Source organism: Lissotriton helveticus, chromosome 6 (genome assembly GCF_964261635.1).
Source record: "Lissotriton helveticus chromosome 6, aLisHel1.1, whole genome shotgun sequence".
Taxonomy (NCBI): Eukaryota; Metazoa; Chordata; class Amphibia; order Caudata; family Salamandridae; genus Lissotriton; species Lissotriton helveticus.
This window is the reverse complement of record NC_136067.1, coordinates 1171922923-1171944866: the sequence shown is the minus strand read 5'-3', so window position 1 is coordinate 1171944866 and position 21944 is coordinate 1171922923. Positions and strand designations below refer to the sequence as shown.

At 42.6% G+C, this 21944-nt stretch overlaps 1 protein-coding gene across 1 annotated transcript in view; it reads left to right on the top strand.

Moving 5' to 3' along the window:
* Positions 1-8625: 8625 nt before the first annotated feature.
* LOC144763349 (A-kinase anchor protein 7-like) overlaps positions 8626-21944 on the top strand; it is a 257894-nt gene continuing 244575 nt past the window's right edge. The window contains exon 1 of the mRNA XM_078648860.1: positions 8626-8807. Coding sequence (XP_078504986.1) covers positions 8723-8807 — 85 coding nt within the window. The 5' untranslated portion in view covers positions 8626-8722. The remainder of the gene's footprint in view (positions 8808-21944) is intronic.

The window sequence follows — 21944 nt, the reverse complement described above, 5'->3', positions numbered from 1 at the left end:
GCTCAGGAGGATGCGGTTAACTTAGAAGACTTGGAAAGACTACTCAACGTTCAGCAGAGGAAAATATATGATGAAGTTACCAACCAAATTGATCATGGATTAAGTCATGAGAAGAAAGAGTGCTCATGTACGTCGTTGAAGCCTGTCCGACTGTACGTGAGTGGAGAAGCGGGAACTGGAAAAAGTTTCCTCATTAAAGCAATTTCATGTTATATGACTGAGTCATCGCTGTCTTGTGTTGTCACCGCTCCAACTGGACTGGCAGCACATAACATTAAAGGTATTGCTTTGCATCGTCTACTGATGCTGCCAGTGGAGCATGATAACAAATTACAATACCACAAGTTATCTGGAGATGCTTGTTGTGAAGTTTCCAGAGTATTGAGGAAAATTAAACTTCTTATCATTGACGAAGTAAGCATGGTTTCCAATGTCATGCTTGCCTTTGTGCATTTGAGAATGCAAGAAGTTCTCAAAACAGAGTATGATGTGTTATTTGGTGGCAAACACATCATTGTTTTCGGTGATCTTCTGCAGCTGACACCAGTGAAAGGACAACCAATTTTTAAACTACTTACGCATGAAGATACCAGGAAGTGCCTAGGGAGCATTGACAACGTTAATATATGGTTAAACTTCAATTATGCTGAACTGCGTGAAAATATGCGTCAAGCGAAGGATGAAGATTATAAGAATATTCTACAAGATGTTAGAATCGGAAAAGTGACCGAGCATGGGAAAGAAGCTTTACATGCACGATTACTGTCATATTTGTATCCAGAAGAAGACGTTGTGCCAGAGAATATTTTTCGGAAAATTACTGAGAAGAAATCTGGAATATGTTTGATGCCAACTCTTGCAGAATGTGCCATCTTCAACAACAAAATGTTGAATTTTGAAAACCAAGAGATTGTGAAACTGGAAGCTATTGACAGAATAGAGCATATGGGAGCAACAATTATTTTGTCTGAGAATTTGAAATCTAAATTGGATTCATTAGAGAAGACTATATCTAAAACTGCTGGTTTTGAAAAGACTCTGAATGTGTGCTTAAATTGCCGTATCATTTTGAGAAGGAATTTACATGTTGAAAGAGGTCAATGGGTAATGTTGTTGATTTTGAGAAATACAGAAATAGAGATGGAATTGAATTTTTACAAATTAAATTTGATGGCATTGAGGAAGTACAGCTAATTGGTCGTTGCTCTGCTAGGTTTTTGCTTGTAAAAGACTTATATGTTCGCCGTAAGCAGTTTCCTGTTTGCTTGGCATATGCGGTGACAATCCATAAATCGCAAGGTTTAAGTGTAGACAGTGTATTGGTGAATATTGGCAGTTCTGTGTTCAAGGAGGGTATGGCATATGTGGCATTGTCACGAGTCAGAACTTTATCGGGATTGTACTTGATTGAGTGTGATGTCACAAACATTTGTGCGGATCTAGATTGTGTTAAGGAATACAATAGGTGAAGAAGAGAGTATGCGCCACATTTGCCTCAATATCCTTTGTTTGAGAAACGTGTGGTAGGCCGGAAACGAAGAAATGTGACCAATAGTAGAGAGGTTGTAGCAAAAAGACGAAAAGTCGATGAACCTGAAATTATAAGCAGAAAGAAAAAGGATTCTGTTGAAGATGTTGTTGGTTTTCAATTTGAAAATAGTTCTGGTGTCAACTGCTATGCTAATGTAGTGGTTAATGTTGTCTTTTCTCTACAAACTTTAAAAGAACAGATTGTGATCAATACGGATCAAAGTTTTTGCTGCTTGTTGAATTCTGTGTTAGAGAAATGTAGCACTGATAGAACAAAAATAGAAAGTGTGTCTGAAATTCGAAATCTGTTAGACAAATGTTCAGGTCAAACGCAATTCTCTAAAAATATTCAGCAAGATTGTCAGGAGTTTTTAATGTATATGCTTGATGTATTGCAAGATGAAGGTGTAGATGTAGATCATCTGTTTGGCCTTTCTTATCAATGGCAGCATGACTGCGGGAACTGTAGGGTATCAAGTACTACTAGTGTAGACTCTGAAAGATTTATATATTTAACTTTGCCAGACAGTAAATCAGTGTCCTTTAATAAGCTAGTAAAAGCAGCCGATCAAAACATGGAGTGTAGCCAATGTAAGTCTGCAATGCTGTCCACATTATTTATACGAACATATGGCCAGTATGTCATTTTAGTGTTCCAACGATGTAGGCCTGATGGAACAAAATTGACAACTTTAATTAAAAATGTTGTGGCTTCGCAGTTGTCAATATCAGGAAGGACTTTTGTAACTGCAGCAATTATATATCATGACGGTCCTTCAACAACATCAGGACATTACACAGCTTATTTGAAGTCTGGAAACGGCTGGTCATTCTGCAATGATTCTGTTTTACCTTTCAAAAAAAGATTGCCTTTTGACCTTAAAAATTCTTACCTGGTGTTTTTACAACCAAAATTTTAGGGTAGAAATTTCGGGATTTGCTCTGAGGAATTTCAAGAGGTTCTAATGGCTCCTACACTATTTGCCCTTGAGGATAAGTGTAGTACAGAGTCAAAAGTTATTTTTGAGTTTTAAGTAGTTCCTGGAAAAAAGGTTTTCTTACAGAAAGTGGTGGGCACGGATTAGTTAAAGGACAACAGAGTATTTCCCAAAGCAAACGGTGTTCTTACCATAACACTTGACGTCATGGAAAAATAACTGCACTTTGAATGAGTTCAGAAAAACTGTTTCTTTTAATAAGCTAATTCAAGCAGCCAATCAAAACATGGAGTAGAGGTAATGTAAGTCTGCAATGCTGTCCACATTATTTGTACAAACTTTTGGTTATAATGTCATTTTAAAATTCCAACTATATAAACCTGATGAAAGTAAGTTTTCAACTTTAATTACAAATGTTGTGGCTACACAGTCGTTGATTTTAGGAAGAACATTTGTAACTGCAGCTATTATATGAAATGATGGTCCTTTGACAACATCCGCTTATTACACAGCTTATTTAAAATTTAAAAAAAGCTCATGTTTCGGAAATGATTCACATTTGACTATGAAACAATGTTGCCTTTTGACTTAAAAATATTCTTACTTTCTGTTTTCAGAAGAGACAATTTTGGGTAGGTAACTGGCCTATAATGATTCTAGGAGTTGATATAATTTTATGTACTGTTTTAAATTGCTTTGTGATTAAAAGTGATGTAGAGAATTAAATAATTGTAGTTGTCATAGAGGTAGTGTAAGTGTGCCTCATAGTAAGCAGTATCAATGTCATAGGAAATGTGGAACATGAGTGAGCAAGAAGGGTGAGATATTACTAGTACAGGATTGTGAAAGTGATCGTGAACGTTTTCTTTCTGAAAGTTACGGAAAAAGAAAATGACGGGATTTGCTTAGAAGAATTCCAAGAGTTATAAATGGCTCTTACACGATTTGGCCTTGAGGAAAAGTGCGGTAGAGAGCGAGAAGTCATTTATTGTATGTAACATATTTGTCAAAACGATGGAGCTTTTCTTTCAGAAAGTGGCGGGCTGAAAATAATAACAGCACAACAGAGTATAAGCTGTTCATAGGATATCCTTCGACGTCATGGAAAGTAAGTTACTTTTAAGGAGTTCTGATTTCTGATTGGTTATGTTATATGGGTTTTTTAAACACAATCATTTTGATTGTGTTTTTTTTTCCTCGCTGTTATATGATGAATACCTTCAACTCACTCTTTTTAGTGAAATTTGATATATTCTGAGAACAGCAAAAATAAACCATTTAACATGTATAATTAATTCTGTACTTTGTATAGTTAATTTTAATTTGTACTCGTCTTATCTCATGCTCACTCATCTTTTACTACCTTCTATCAATCCTCCTTACATACTCACATTGCCTTTTGTTTTATTCTCTTTCACCCTTGCTCTCTAACTCCACTTATCTTTCAACCTTTGTTTCCCTAATCCAACTCTGCTTTTTTCTTTTCTCCCTTGCACCATTTTCCAGCTTTTAGACCTTCTGATTCGCTTGTCTTTTCCATCTTTCCTCCCTTTGTTTTCTAAATTAAATATTTTTGGGTTCTCCTTTTTTGGTGCAATTAGTTAGTATAACTCACCCTCACTCATTTATCTTTCTTTGTTGCCTCACTCAGTCTATATCTGACACTCTTTCCTTCACTTCCTCTGTCTCCTCTCTCCCTCACTCTCTTTTCCTTATTCACCCTTTCCTTATATAGTTTACCGTACTCACTTTCTTTTAGTAGCTTACACAACTTCAATTTAGTTTTCTCTTCTATCCTTCTTTTCTGTCACTGAAAGTATCTTCCTTTTTTCTCTTAGTAATTTACTCTATTACAATTTCTTTTTGTCTCTGACTGTCCATCACCGTTTCTTTCTCTTTTTTTCTGCATGTTTATCTCTAACTTTATTTCTTTGTAAAATTGGATGATTGTCAATCTTTTCCCTTTTCTTTTATAATTTTTAAATACATGTTTTAATATTTTTCAAATTTTTGTTGTTTCTTTCACAGATTGAAAGTATAAAAATAACAAGTGACTAAGTTAACGACAATTATAAGGTAAGTGTTTTGTACTCTTTTCGTTACATTTCTATCACATTTAACTTCTATTAGTTTCACTGCTTCATTTCTTTAACCATCAGTTTCCTGCCTTTGCTACTTCCCTCATTCCTTTTTCTATTACTTACTTACTCTACTCCTTCCACTCCTTTTCTCAGTCCCTCTGTTCTCATAGTTCCTCACTCCTGTTCACTCACTCCGTCTCTATTACTCTCACTATCTCTGACTCATCACTCTTTCACTACTTGTTCATTATGCTTTCTCCCTGTAGTTCAAGCACACTAAGGGGCATATTATCAACACAGGTGATAAAATTATCGCTGCTTTTATCGGCAGAAAACTGCCGCAAAAGCGGCTTTAGCGGCAGTTTTCTGCCGCAAAAGCGGCTTAAGCGGCAGTTTTCTGCCGATAAAAGCAGCGATAATTTTATCGCCTGTGTTGATAATATGCCCCTATGTTATTTACATTTCTTTGCTGTTTCAATCATTCCTTTTCGGTCACTTCTTCTTTTCTGCTTTCTGTTTTTTCTCTCTGTTATTCCACATGTTTTAACCTTAGTCACTATCATATATCTTGTTTTATTCCTATTTACTTTCGCTCACTGTTTTCTTAACACTTTCCCTCAGGATTGTTCTTTTAGTCCGGTTCTATCCCTACCTCTCATTCCACATCCTTTACTGTTTTTCTTCTTAATTTGAACATTCACTCACATTCTCTAAGAAACTCTTGTTTATTATTCTTCTACTCTCCTTTTTTTCTTTCACTTCCTTATCTATTTTGTTTTTCACAATTATACCCTCTTCCATCTTTTCTTCGGTAAATAGATCTATTAAACAGTATCTCTGTGTTACTCCCTCTAGCTGTCTTTCTTTTAACATTACTCTCTGTTTCCTTCCCTTATACTTACTCTTCTTTTTTTTTTTAAATTTTTTATTCTGGTTCGCTTCCGGTTCGCGTACCGGAGCGCGAACCGGGAAGCGAATCAAAAGAAATAGAGGTTGCCAGAGTGCTAAACATTCTAGCAATTTTTTATAAAGGGGAGGTAGTTCTGAAAAGAACTTTTTTTTAAATTATTTTTGTTGTTTTATATTTTTTTATTATTTTTCTGAACATTTCTTTACTTTTTTTGTATTTTTTTAACGATTTTATATTTATTTTGTTTTTTTTTTGGGGGGGGACGAAAATGATTCATTATAAAGGGCTCAACAGGAGCAACAAAAAAAAAAGATCATTTATTTTCTGGGGCGTTTTGGACATTTATGATTGTCAATAGCTGTGTTGATTAAATTTATGCTACTCTCCCTGTAGCAAATCAATTGGCCGCACAAAATACACACTTGTTTCACGTTCCCAAACTTCAGCTGGATATTTGGGACCGTCTCCCTCGCCTCTGGTCCCGTCACTGCCTCTTGATTTGATGTACTGGCCACAGGACGGGGGTTATCCTGCAGGTCACGTACCTGCGCAGCACTATAATTTATAGGGTGCCACCTATCCATATGGCGATGCATGGTGTAATTGCCATAGCTGTATTTCTTATCAGTCCCTCTGGACAGATCTTTTTTGCAGATAAGACAGGTAACATAGCGGGCATTTACTTTTTTTTGGCCCCGGGGATATTTGAAAAATTGCCAGATATAATTTTCCTTGACATGGGACCTCCTAGGCTCTTCAGGCAAAAACTGCCTCTCTTGCTCCTCTTCCTCTTCTTGCTCTTCTTCCTCCTCTTGCTGAAGGATAACCTGAGGAGGTGGTCCTCTCTTCCTAGGAGGTGGTGGTGGTGGTGGTGGGGGTGCACCAGCTGCAGCTACTACTGAAGCCATTTTTTAGTAAGCAAAATAGGTCTTCCTCTCACAAAGTTGAAAGTCAGAGTGAGAAAAAAGGTGGGGGCTTTCATCATTTTGGAAAAAAAATAGTTCTAAACCAATGAAAAGTGTTATTTTTAGGTCACATGACCTAGCCTTACATCATTAGGAAACCAAAAGTGAAATGAACCAATGAAAAGTTTTATTAACAAGTCACATGACCTGTTACCCTTAAGTTACGCGATGCGCGCCGCGCCCCGGATCGCTTCCGGGGAGCTGCGCTTCGCGCCTCGGATCGCGCTCCGGAGCACTTCCGGGTGCGCTAACGCGGCGCGTCATAAGACGCATTAAGCGAGAACGCCATACGTCGCGCTTACGCGATGCGTCACGATGTTGTTTTCTAACGCGGCAGTTGCGCTAACGGAATGTTTACCGGTTCGCGGACCGAGTCACGGCACCAAATTGAGCTAACGGGAAGCTACCCGGTTCGCAGACCGGTAGCGCAACAACAAAAAAAAATACATGAAAAATTATATTAAAAACATATAAAATATATTTTTCGATTTAAAGAAGTATACATTGTAAACCTTCTGATATTTGCTATTAAAAAACCATTGAAATTCACTGAAAAAACCATAGGTTATAGACCATATATAGTTAGGAATTAGCATTTACAAAACCTTGAAAATTCACTGAAAAAACCATAGGTTATAGACCATATATAGTTAGGAATTAGCATTTACAAAACCTTATTTTACTCACACAAAACCATTGAAATTCGCATATATAGTTAGTTGTACTAACTATATATCGCGCAACCGCAATCCACTGCTGATCATGTCACATATTACATCATTCATGACATGGTCAGTGACATCACTGATGACATCACTGATGACATCTCAAATGACATCACTGATGACATCACTGATGACATCTCAAATGACATCACTGATGACATCACTGATGACATCTCAAATGACATCACTGATGACATCACTGATGACATTACTGAGCACATCACTGATGACATTATTCATGTGATAATACGATGAACCTCTTCAGACTCTAATATAACCTTAGATACACTCAGTGTAAACAGACACTCACAGACTGTCACTCATCCATGGAGTTACTCACACACCTACTCAGTCATGCAAAGAATCAATCACACCTCCATTTTCTCAACTATACAGTTATACACACCTTACTTATTCAAACATATACTAAAACATATTTACTCTCTTATACAATCCCTGATACACGTTCACAATGATCCATACAGCCACTCACACATTCACTAGCTCTTTATGCACAGTTATTTATATATGTCAACTCTCACATGTACTGTGTTTTACATATGTACTTACTTTGACATGTAGCACTGAGATATCCATTCACTCACCAATACACTCATGCACACAGTCAACCGCCCATACAGCTGTTTCCACATGCACTTTTGAACCCATACATCTAGTGAATCAACTGCTCACACATCTATGCACAGAGTCATACACCTCCCAGCCACCCACACACACACTCAGTCTCTCATACAAATACTTGGGTAACCAATCAATAACCCATATAGTTACTCATATAGCTACTGATCAACACATGCAGCAGTTTACAGAACAACAGACATAATGATGCACAAATTAAGACAGTTTAGTCACTAACCCATGCACTCAGTGAGACACATTTAATCACTCACTCATACAGTCAGTCATGCACCTACTAAATCCTTCATCCAGACACTTATACATCCACTCATTCTTCAATATGTAAGACATATTTTAACTTTACAGAAATACACAGTCACTGGATGTTGTCATCAGTGATGTCATCAGTGATGTCATTTGAGATGTCATCAGTGATGTCATTTGAGATGTCATCAGTGATGTCATCAGTGATGTCATCAGTGATGTCACTGACCATGTCATGAATGATGTAATATGTGACATGATCAGCAGTGGATTGCGGGTGCGCGATATATAGTTAGTACAACTATATATATATGCGAATTTCAATGGTTTTGTGTGAGTAAAATAAGGTTTTGTAAATGCTAATTCCTAACTATATATGGTCTATAACCTATGGTTTTTTCAGTGAATATATATATACACATACATATATATATATATATATATTTGCTAACCATCATTTCTCAAGTAATTTTGGTACTGGTTTATTCCTTTCTTATAATGTAAAAAATGGATGCAATGAGTGTTAGTTCATTCCTAATGAAATATTTTTCTTTGTTCTTTAGAGACAATTCTAGAGGGACTCCCAGGAACCAACCAAGTTCCTCGTACGAGATTAGGCGATTGCGAAGACATAAGCAATATACTTCCTTCATGCAATCATGATTTTGAAATGCTCACAGCCTGCAATGCCTCAGGAGTACCCAGAAAGAGTGCAGTATTTGACACTACACCAACAACATCCTCCTACCCCACAAGTAAGTTGTATGGGTATATATGTCAATCAAAATTTGAGAGATTTGTCATTTGTTTTGGTATTGTGTCTTTTTTCGTATTCTGGGCTGTAATGGACAGTTCAGTTTCCAATGCTAGAAACCCTGTCCCTGGACGCCTGGACATGCCAAACAATCTGAAAGGGCCACGGCAGGGATGTCCCCAGTCTACCTATTTATTTGCCTAGCCATGGAGCCCTTGGCGGCATGGGTGCGCAATGATGCACAGGTACGGGGCTTCGAATGGGCCCCGGGCATGTCCGATAGGATCGCGCTATACCCGGGTGATGTCCTCTTTTTTCTTACAGCATTTGACAGGACGGGGCCACGGCTCCTGCATATCATGCAGATCTTTGGGGAGACGTCGGGTCTGTACATGAATCCCTGCAAATCCACATTGTGGGCTCTGGGAGATCGGATGAGAATGGGCATGTGGGCGCCTCGGTCCAGTTGGCAGCAGGAGGCTTGAAATATCTGGGGGTGTTTCCCTTGGACGTACCGGCAATTGCCTGGGAGCAGAACCTGGCACCAGTGTGGGAGCGGGTTCATGCAGACATTAGGTCCCGGTCCCGTATGCCCCTGACATTGTTCTGTAGATCAGCAATATTCAAGCTGGTGGCGCTTCCCCGGCTTCTCTACCAGCTACAGAATCACCCATACCCGATCCCGCCTTGATGGTTCCGGCTGGTAAATTCTGTGCTTGGGCAGTTTTTGTGGGAGGGGGGAAAGGTGCGTGTAGCACTGCGTACATGATTCTTGTCCACCTACTGTGGCGGTCTTGCATCCTCAGATATTCTCTCCTACTACCAGGTCTCACACTTGCTGGTCCTTAATGAGTGGTGGTACGGTGATTGGGGGTGACCCGGTGTATGTGCTATAACGACAACTTATGGGATGCCACACACTACACACACTTTTGTATTCGGCGCAGCTGCGGGGTATGTTGCCATCGGACACACAAGTGTTGTTTTCGATTTAGAGGCAGGCGTATGGGCTGGTGGAATACCCTGACTCTGGAGACCCCTTTGTGGAATAACGGGCCCCTGCCTCAATTGGCGGCCCTTCAGGGTTTTCGGGGATGGGACGACATTGGTATACACTCCACACTAAAGCCATTCCGGGATTTCCCGAAGGAGTTCCTCATGCCACAGTCGCAATTTTATCGATATATTCAGTTCCACCACACCCTGTCCCCCAGCCTGCAGGGTCTGGACTGGAGTCCCTCCCTGAATTTAGTCCATTGGGAGCGAAAGCTTTTATGGGGGACTTACAACACAAGAAGATTTCCAGACTTTACCAGTCCCTGGTCACTCACTGCTCCCCCACACTCCAAAAGCTCCGGGGGGGACTGGGAGGGAGATATGGGCAGTCTGGAGGAGGAGTACTGGGTGGAGGCCCTGGCAGCCCCGCGTGGGGCGACTATAGCAATGCAACTCCGCCTGATCCAGTTCAAATATCTCCACAGGGTCTACTTTACTAGGGCACAGTTGTGGCGGGCAGGGCTGATCGCTTCCCCAGAGTGTCTTTGATGTGCCCGGGAGGAGGACACATTCATACATATGGTCTGGTGGTGCACATCTCTGGAGTGCTTCTGGAGGGGGGTATTTACATGCCTTTCTGAGGTTCTAGTGTGGGAGCTTCCTCGTACGCCGCAGTTGGCCCTGCTTTATGTTATGAAGGGGATAGGTAGCAACGTCTACAAATGACATCTCATGTTATTAGGCTTCACACTGGCGAAGCGAGACATCTAAAGTGTGGAAGGCGGCACGGGCCCCCTCGGTGGCTGTCTGGAAAAATGGATTGGATTTTTTCATGGGGCTGGAACAACCTATCTTTGTAGCCAGAGGATGCCCGTGCAAACATTATAAAATATGGCAATGATGGGAGGAGTATCGAGGCCTATGGTTGGAGCCGGTAGCGGAGCCTCATTTACCGGGCTAAGTATCTGGGTCTATATAGACGGAGAGGAGGGGGGGTCGTGGGGGATGTGTGTTCTCATGCCAGGAATATAACATTTTACATCAAGGCTGTGGACAAGATTATGTGGACTTAGTGTGATCTTAAGGGGTTGGAGTGAGGGGGGAGGGAGTTGAGGGGGGGTTCTACATCATTCAATGTGTCCTGGTTAAGCATTGTTGATTTTGTAAACAAACGTCGATTGCTTTCATGGTTAAGTATGGTCTGATTCGGCAGATTCCTCTGGTGTGCAGAGCTCTGCGCTGTATATGCAAATTGACGAATAAAATAGGTTTTAAAAAAAAACAATCTGAAGGGCCAAGACTGTCCCAAGATGGGGGGGGGTGGAGGGTAGATCCAGAAGGTGGAGATAGATTGTTGGACCTTGTAGAATGTGGCAATTATGTTAGCAAATCAGTCGATGGGGGTTGTGGCCAGCCAAGATGGCCTAGTGGAACTGATACATGAGGGCTCTGCTGAAATATGAAAGCAAGTTAAGGAAAGTGCTTTTATGGCAACTCCTGTTGATTAGACGTGCACTCCAAGCTACAGTAGGACTTGGAGACAGTGCATGGGAAGATTATTGATCCCTCCAATGCCACGAATGGCGAGCGATTGAGAGGGGCTAGGGAGTGAGCGGCAGCCTCAGATTCAGACTGTGCTGGAGACCAATTCACATATATAAAATACGGTTGAGACCCCCGGAAGCGGTGAGACAACTGCGAAGAGGTGAGGGGCCTCCAGGGGACAATAATTCCTGCACTGAGGAACACGGTGGCCTGCTGCTGAGGAGATAACCCCCAACAGGGACGCAGGGACTTACCCACACTGCAGTGGGATAGTGACCGGGGAGGCAACAGCCTGACTTCAACTTGGCGTAGCCACGACATGCCGCCTAACAGGACAAAGATGGAGCCACCTTGCAGAGGGACACCCGGCAGTGCTAACATTTTAGAGGGGTGTAGGGATGTGCACCAATGGCTAACAGGGTGGCGATAAGACAGAGAAGGGGTGATAGGATCTCAAGCCTCAACAGTGCACACATGACAGGGAAGGCCACTACCTGATCTCAAAGTGGTGGAGCCGAAATTTGCCGCCTACCGGGACTGAGATGGAGCCAATTTGCAGCAACCGCTTATGACGTGGCTGGGCCTCCAAAGGTAATGCTGGAGGTATCGGCTATGTCCTACAAGTGGGAGGAAATTATATCCTGGAGGATCTCAATTCCTGTGCGCACTGCTGATAGTTAGATACACCTAGTGTGACAAGAATAGAGGCATAGCCTGGGCATGCTACATACAGCATAATCAACAAACTGTGCTGACTTTGTTACCCAAAATGAGTCTGTGTGGCTCTGCTGAAGCGTGGGAGGACATTCTGCTGGTTTTTCTTGTCGCTACCTGTCCTGACCTTCGCGGCAATTGACTGGGCTGCCGACGCGGTGTGGGGGCACTTGCTGCTGTTTCGCTTGGCTGCCACTGCTTGTCCTGACCCCGCGGCCACTGATTAAGCCACCACAGAAGTGTAGGACTACAACTCCCAGGAACCCCTGCAGCCTGGACGCCGCCTACGCCCACCCAGCGCCCGGTGGCGCTTAAAAGACCTGCAGAGCTCGGGTGGAGCAGGAGCTCTGCTGAAGCGTGAGGGGACATTCTGCTGGTTTCTCTTGTCGCTACCTGTCCTGACCTTCGCGGCAATTGACTGGGATGCCGGCGTGGGGGCACTTGCTCCTGTTTTGCTTGGGCTTGTCCTGACCCCGCGGCCGCTGATTGAGCCGCCACCGAAGTGTGGGACTACAACTCCCAGGAACCCCTGTGGCCTGGACGCCGCCTACGCCCACCCAGCGCCCGGAGGCGCTTAAAAGACCTGCAGAGCTCCGGTGGAGCGGGAGCTCTGCTGAAGCGTGGGGGGACATTCTGCTGGTTTCTCTTGTCGCTACCTGTCCTGACCTTCGCGGGAATTGACTGGGCTGCCGACGCGGCGTGGGGGCACTTGCTGCTGTTTTGCTTGGCTGCCGCTGCTTGTACTGACCCCGCGGCCGCTGATTGAGCCGTCATCGAAGTGTGGGACTACAACTCCCAGGAACCCCTAATGCCTGGACGCCGCCTACACCCACCCAGCGCCCGGTGGCGCTTAAAAGACCTGCAGAGCTCTGGTAGAGCGGGAGATCTGCTGAAGCGTGGGGGGACATTCTGCTGGTTTCTCTTGTCGCTACCTGTCCTGACCTTCGCGGCAATTGACTGGGCTGCCGACGCGGCGTGGGGGCACTCGCTGCTGTTTCGCTTGGCCGCCGCTGCTTGTCCTGACCCCGCAGCCGCTAATAGAGCCGCTGCCGAAGTGTGGGACTACAACTCCCAGGAACCCCTGCGGCCTGGACGCCGCCTACGCCCACCCAGCGCCCGGTGGCGCTTAAAAGACCTGCAGAGCTCCGGTGGAGCCGAAGCTATGCTGAAGCGTGGGGGGACATTCTGCTGGTTTATCTTGTCGCTACCTGTCCTGACCTTCGAGGCAATTGACTGGGCTGCCGAAGCGGCGTGGGGGCACTTGCTGCTATTTCGCTTGGTGCCGCTGCTTGTCCTGACCCCGCGGTTGCTGATTGAGCCGCCGCCGAAGTGTGGGACTACAACTCCCAGGAACCCCTGCGGCCTGCATGCGGTCTACGCCCACTCAGCGCCTGGTGGCGCTTAAAAGTCCTGCAAAGCTCCCGCGTCGTGGGCCGCGCGGGGGCGGTGCCGGGAAAAGCCCGGGACAAGGTCGGGACCGTCTTAGGCCGTCAGAGGCCGGAAGAGGCTGGGCTGGGCCACCCCCCTAACGCTTGAAAGAAACTAGATCTGGTAATATAGAATTTCTGAAAGGTACTGACTTTGTTTCTATGTGGAAAGCCTTGTATTTGTAAAGTCTTAGGTGTGTACGCTTGAAGTCCCCTTTGTAATTGTGGACTGAGTATTGCCTATACCCTAAAACGCAAGGAGACGGGCAAATAAACATCTGATGGACAAAACGTGCACTACTATTGACACATTTTTAGTAAAAGCCGTTAGTGCCCTATCCGAGGAAATTAATCGTACAGAGAGACGCCTGTCTAGGGGGCCTAGCATTATGTTTGGAGACAAGACTAGTGAAGAATCTATCTTGGCTAATGATGAAAGACTAATCATCCCTGAGTCATCTCCTGTTGTAAAAGATATAATTGGTCATATTCATGGTGCGAATGATACAGTTGAAGAGCCCTCCCGTATTTCCAATACACCCACATTATCTATATTGACTACTTCCCTCATGTCTCTCCCACTCCTCTAAATAAAGCACATGGGTATAAGAAGAAAACAACTGGTCAGGGGAACACCAAGGCCAAGAAAGACAAGAGATATTCTACATGGGGGGGTACAGCAACCACAAACATAAATCAAGCTTCAGATGTCATCCCAAGTTCAATATCTCTAGAAGCTATTTTTGATAAATTCATTGTGTTGCTTAGGCCACTCCATGATAGGGTAGACAATATAGCCAAGGAAGTCCATAAATTAAATGATAGTCTTGAGAAAATGTATGCGAGGATTGAGCAGGGCAAACCAAGGGCAGTTGAAAATAGTGAGGCAAATAGGGAGGGTATTAATCTGCTTACCAATAGTGCTAATAATTCATCAGCATGTAAAACATCTAATTATCATACTGAGAGGACACATATAGGAAATTTAGATCCCAGCGAAATATCAAAGGGAAACGCCATGCAGACTAGAGAAAAGTCAGCTGCTGTTTTTAATTATGGCAAGGATCAAAGGGAGAAACCGACCCCAGGGGGTGGTAAACCCTCTGCAATAGACACCACTAGAGTAGAAAATCCAGACCTTACGCCTCCTAAAACAAATAAAGCGCCTTTATCTATTGACTTGCCTCCTGAATGCGGGGCCTATGTGGCAGTTCTAGTGAACGTTCCCAAATTAAGGAAAGACCAGTGGGAAAATCATGCCACACTTAAGAACAAAACCCGACATTGGTTGTCAAACAACTGTGGCTTCCCGATGATGGGGGCAAATCAGGTATTGCTAATGCAACGGGTGGGGTGGATTGGCCCTCTTAAGAAAAGTTTTCAGGGAGATTGTATTATTATCAACTTTAAGTCCCCGGGCTGGGCACGGAATACTCTCGCGAACGCCCCACCTCCGTCACACTGGGAGTACAACATGACTCTCTTGCCATTAGGATATTTCTATAGACACCTGATGGTGACTAGTAATCATGATAGCCCAAATTATAACTCTAATTCCAACAAACAAGCACCATTATTGGTACCACCACCCTGCATAACTGTCCCATTATTTAATAGGTTTTAGGCATTTAGTTCTTTAGAAGACAACTACTGACTTGCGATAGAACATGGAACACTGCAGAAACTTAATTTAACAGGGAGCCAGGGAAATAAAGTCCAAATAGTCGCACCAGAGGCTAGGCTGCCATCCTTTTTACCTACCATACAACAAGACTGTAGTAAATCTAATCCAGAACTGGTAGCAAATACAGCAAGAGAATTGCAAGATACAATTTTAGGGGGGCAAACAGAATCTCATATAGTAGCAAGTGAGGAAATGTTAGATCGTTTAATCAATGAGAGTCCAAACACCTTGCATACAACCCGTAAGCCTGTTAAAGATAATGTAAATAAAGGCTACACTATTATAACGTGGAATATAGCAGGTCTCAACAGGTAATTGGATACCCCTTTTTGGAGAGATTTCACCACTTCAGATTATGATATAATTTGCCTGCAGGAGACCTGGTGTAGAGACTCAATTTTTGTAGAGGGATATATTTCGCACCTGTTAAATGCTACAGATTCTATGGTAGGAAGGCCCAAGGGTGGCTCCTTGATTCTTATATCCAATGAATTAATTGGATGTAAAATCAAAAGCTGCATAACAAAAGATTCACACTGTCAGGTAATGAGGCTGCAATTTCATAAGGGTAAAGACCTGGTCCTAGGTACCTACTATAACAACATTTTTAATAACAGTAGGGGGAGTGTAATTCATGGTCTGGAAAAAGAAATTGAAAGAGCAATGTCACTGTCAAATGAGCAAGCTATTATCCTTTGGGTTGGCGATTTTATTATCCAAGTATGTCCGCTGGCCCAAACAAAAATATGTGGCTTTACGAAGAGTCACAGTGCAGATGACAATGTTGAATACATGCACTTTCCCCACTGCGAATATGGTACAGCATTAAATACTTTAATAGAAAAGTTCGACCCCGAACTATTGAGTTGTACCACGACCAGGGACAATATCAAATGCCCAACCTTTACCGGCAGGAATGCCGCCACCACCATAGATCATGTTTTGATCTCAGACAACAGTGATTATGCCAATTTATGGTTCACGGAACAGGCCGTCAGTGATCACAATAGCATTTCGTTATCACTGTTATGCTGGGGGAACAGATAACCTAAAAACACTAGTTGCATTACCAACATTACCCCCATAAGACCAAATGGCATGAGGGTAAAATGGGCTGGTGTCGACCCGCAAAAAATACAAAGAGATGTGATAACGAAATGCAGATGGGAAATAGACTATTGCCTCAGTGAGGAGGCTGATCCAAAGTCTTTGATTTCTAGCTTTCTCAAGATAAACAATACAGTAGAAGGACTTTTAACTAAGAACCACAGTGCAAAAAAACAAGCACATGCAGGATGGTTTGATAGGAATTGTACTCATGCCTTACATAGTCTGAAATTAGCTTTAGGCACCAAGCCACGAAACAAAGCACACATTCAAGATTTGCGTTTTAATTATAAGCAAATTATTAAGGCCTGCAAAAGAGAATTACAAGGCGAAGCATGGGATAAACTTAGCCTAGCAGCAGCTACAAATAATAGCAAATTGTTCTGGGAGACAATAAACTGCCCCTTTTTAAAGGACGACTGCGTACCAGAACTAATTTCGCATGTAAATTGTAATGCTTGGATTGAACATTTCACAAATATTTTTTACCCAGATAGGAATGTTATCGAATTGCTAATGCCGTCTGATTCGACTTGGCCCATTCTACCCCTACTGATAAATATTTAAGAAGTATATGAAGGGCTAGCCAATAGTAAGGGGGGTAAAGCACCGGGGCCCGACAGGTGCCTATTGACCTGTACAAGAGCGAAATGAACTTATGGGCCCCGATTTTAGTTAGGATTTTTAATGTCGCCGTAGAAGGCCAATTTCCACCATCTTGGGGCCAGTCACTAATTATTCTCCTTTTTAAGAAAGGTTCCAAATCAGAAGCCTGCAACTACCGACCAATATCATTGTTGGATTCGTCCATCAAGGTAATGAGTAGGATTTTGTTAAAAAGACTTGAAATTTGGGCCGAAGATAACAAAATCCTCTCACAGGCGCAATATGGGTTCAGGAAGGGACTAGGTACCTTGGAGCAGTGTGTCAACCTTGATATTCTTATCGAAAAATATACATTAGCAAAAGGGGGTAATATGTTTTTATGTTTCGCAGACTTGAGCAGTGCTTTTGATCTCGTAGACCACTCTATATTGTGGCTTACACTACTTGACTCTGGTGCCCCAAAAGAAATTGTAGACGTCCTGGCAAGAGTCTACGAGAAATTATCTAGCAGAGTGCGCGATAGGTCTGCAGGCAAATGTATCCCCCCCCTTTTAATGTTAAAAGGGGCATCCGACAGGGTTGCGTCCTGGTTCCACTTTTATTTTTACTGTTTATTAACCAAGTTGACGCAACATTAAGACAGATACCTGCAGATGCCCCTTCGATAGATGGTCAGGCTGTTCCAATTTTATTATATGCAGATGATGCGGTTTTATTATCACGTACCCCAATTGGCCTCCCGCGTCTTATTAATAATTTTATATTGTTTATTAATGGCAGAAAACTTTTAATCAATAAATCAAAGACATTTGTTATGATATGAGGGAAAAAAGGCCTAAACCAAGTAAGGCTTTTTATCTAGAGAATACTAAAATGCAATCGGTAAAATCATTTTGCTACCTCGGTGTAACATTCGCTGGAAATAGGAAATGGTCATGCGAATATGATAATGTACGGTATAAAATGGATAGGAACACCAATAGCATTTTTAGATTTTCAACAAAAGTGGGGGCCCGAAGAGTTAAAGATATGGTGGCCATTTATAATGCCAGGTGTGTATCCTCTGCACTTTATGGTGCAGGAATTTGGGGCCACCATTATGAAAAGTCATTGCAGCAAGACGAAAACACCTTTCCTAAACGTTTGTTGAGCGTGCCACCATCGGCCTCTACAGCCTTGATACACCAGGAAGTGGGACTTAATTATATCTCAGATTTAGCTGCTTTGCGCCCTCTGTTATTATGGCGATCTATTTGGTCGAAAGAGGAAACATTATTCACACAACTAATTATTAAAGATTGCTTGAAGATGGACCATTTTTCCCGTATCCCCTGGTTAAGTTTTATTCACCACTGGTATAGCCTTTTGTTTAACTGTAATATTTATGCAGAACCAGAGTATGCAACCTTGATTGCAAAAAAAGAACTTAAACAAACTTTTTTAGCCCACAAAGGGGAGGCCCGAGGGAGACTAATTGGGCAACAACCTACCCTAGTATTTTACCAGCAACTAAATCTTAAAGCTGGTTTTCAGGCATATTTGACCAATGTAACAAAAACTTCTCATCGTTTTGTCCTGACACGTTTAAGGCTTGGGATCGTTCATCATCTCGTGGCCTTCCCGATTATGAAAAAAAGTAGCAGTTCTGTATGCCCATGTGACAATATATCTAAACAAAGTTGCTGCCATTTTTTAATGTTTTGTAAATGTTATTCTTTTTTAAGGAAGTTTTATCTGAAACACCTGTTTTTAAAATAAAATGTTCAATCCACTAAAAATGCTATGAGGCTAATGTCTATTTTTGAAAACCCGGATGTATGCTTTTATGTGGCAATCTATATTTTCAAATGCATTGATGCTAGGAAATCTATTATTTTTTAAGTTTATACATTTAATATGACACGATGTAATCAATCTAGTACTAAAGGTATTTTTGCACTTTTTGCATAATTTGCACAATAGGGTATATAGTTGACATGTGACACTTTATTGCGAAATTTGCACATAATGTAAAATGTTAGCACTTGTCACTTTTGTTAAAATCGGTATGCTCTGAATATAAACTATACAAGGTATCTTACTGTGTTATCCACATATTAAGCAATATATAAAGTATTTGGTTGATCCTTGTCTGAAATGTATATAGCAAGCACTTGCCACTTTATTGCGAAATTTGCACAAATTGTAAGAAACCCTTTTGCTAGCACTCGTCACTTTTTCAGAAATGGAAGCTGTGTATATGGAATCTCATGCAACATACTGCTTATGTTTGTTTACAAAATATCTTGAGAATGTAATGCGGGCCGTCTTTTATAGCTTTGTATTTTATGTCTTCTGATATGGTTGTTATCATAAACCGAATAATGCTTTTGAACTGAACTGGAGTCTGTGTGGCATGAGGAGAGACTGCACCCACTTGTGTATCCGTAGGCTCCATTGAAATTGGACATCTCAGCAGACACAATAGTCCAGAGTTCTCCTGAAATGTTGTACCCCCTCCCCCCATGTGACTCTGGGGGTTCTGCACTACCACTGACCAGTTGCGAGAGAACTGGTGCTCCTTTGAAGAGAGGAAGCACACCCTGCCCCTCCTCTAAGCTGTGGGTGAGTGGATTGATGTAGCATCTCATCCCTGATCACTGGCTGTGGGCCAGGTCATGCAGATGTGAGGCACCTCAAACTAACCAACTCGTAAGGTACTTTCTCGTCACCTTCTCTTTCGGACTATAGCCTTTATGCTGCCTAAAAAAAAGAGGTGTATAGGGTTTCTAGCTACTTTGCTCTGGTGGAATCACGAGACTCCCCGCTTTTGGTAAGCGCTGACAACACTTTGGCACTCACGAAGGAGGACCTACTCGCTTCTCTGCAAGATTTCAAGCGGGATCTGAAAGTAGTGCTGCAGATGGATTTGTCCTCCTTCTTAGAGTCTCTCAGGTCGGACATTAACGGCAAATTGATCGCTCTTCAACAGGACGTCGACTCAGTGAGCACCAGTGCACTAGACCTGGAAATTAAGGTACAAGACCTTGATGAACGCACTGATCAGGTAGATGAGACTACAACACTTCTCCACACTCAACTACAAGCTTCGATATTGAAATGAGAAGACCTTGAAAATAGATTTCGAAGAGACAATGTACGCAGTTGAAAACTGACAGAGGGAGCAGAGGTTTTTGTGATAGGCTTGTTCTCAGAACTAGTTTTTTTTTTTTTTACAGAGTTTTATATAGCGCGAACTTGACCCGAATCGGGTATCAGAGCGCTATACATAGCACCAGTTGTATTACAGGAGGACACATTCATTTTTTGTTAGGCACGGGGAGATTAAGTGATTGGCCCAGAATCACAGGATGTACAGCGTCATTGCCGAGACTCTAACCCAGTTCCCCAGATATGAGGTCGACCACCCTAGCCGTTAGGCCAACTCCAGACAACTTTTCTTTGTCTGGAATACCCAGCACACATGATGATACTATGGTGGTTTTTCAAGGCTGTACCATGTTGGGGCTAAACAGCTGAAGATCAAGATTGACAGAGTCCACAGATTGGGACCTCCTACACAGGGGAGTGGAAGATTACCATTAAATGTCTTGGCAAAGCTGTACTCATTCAAGGTGAGGGAAATGATTCTTCAAGCGACTCAGAAAGCTGATAACATTTCCTTCCAGAGCGCTACATGTTCCCTCTGTCAAGACTTTGCCACTGCCATGCTAGCTTGACGTCTTTAGTTTCGTCCCATCATCGATAAACTACAACAAGATCCTATCTAATATCGCTGGACATTCCCTTTCGGTCTGGCCTTTGAATTTCAAAATAGAACTTGCCATGTGACGGACTTCTCGGAGGCGACAAAGTTATTGGGGCTACCAAATTCAGAGGATCAGCACACAGGCGAAAACCCAACAGAGTCCTCTGAAGCTGCAGCTGAGAACAGGGATAAGGGATGATGTCTTACTCAGCATTGCCCTGCCCGGAGACACTGAGAAAAGCCTGAAATGATGCTCCTAGCCAGTCACCCAAGAATTGGGTGACTGGGGACTACATATACAAGATGACTGTCAACCTAGAAGATAGTACTGACTCTTCCACGTTCTAGATATCTTCCCTGTGGAGGGCGAATGGCAGGGGTGGTTGATGCACACCAGATGGGTAATCTTTCCTTCAGATGGAGTTATGTTGTTGATCGTGTTGCTATACATTTGGCCTTAACCATAATAGCTAGGTATTCAGATTGCATTAGCGGATAAGTGCCTATATGCCAGATAAGATGAGTTACTTTATTGAACAGATAAGTTCAGGGAGACTTTGTCTCTCATCTGTTATTGTTGGGGGAGGGGAACTGTTTATTGGGATACTGGGAATGTCTGTTAATGGAGAGAACGGGGAATTACTCGGAATCGGTGCAATGCAGAAATACTGTATTGACCAGGAAGCTGTGGTGAGAGGGGACCTTGATACTTTCTATACCAAACCCTACCATTGACCTGCTATGGCGTTTACTACACTCACCTAGAATGTTAAAGCCCTTAACTCTCCTGCAAAGCGCCACAAACTGTGGAAAAATCTCCTCGATCAACTCCATGATGTGATAGCAATACAAGAGACATACCTTAGACAGACTAATGATCACAGATTATGCCACAGGGCCTACCCTCTGCAGGATAAATGCACCACTACCACTAAACATAAAGGGGCAGCCCTATTTTTACATGCCTCTTTAAACTTTCAACGGGAGGGGTGCAAAACCGATAAAGAAGGCAGGAATGTTATGGTTAAGGGATGTATTATTGGGTGCAAGTGTACTCTTGCCTCTATTTATGCACCTAATTCAATTCAGGCCCCTTTTCTACATGTGTTGGTCTCCATTTTGGGGGGATTTGCAAAGGGCGAGAACTTTCTAATGGATGATTTCAACCTTATCTGGGATTTAGGGCTTGACAGCACCCATCCACATAGGGCCAACATGGGGAGCTTCCCCACAACTTTAAAACAGACAATTCATTCCCATGGCATATGAGACGCCAGGAGAACCATGCACCCAACGACTCAGGATTACACT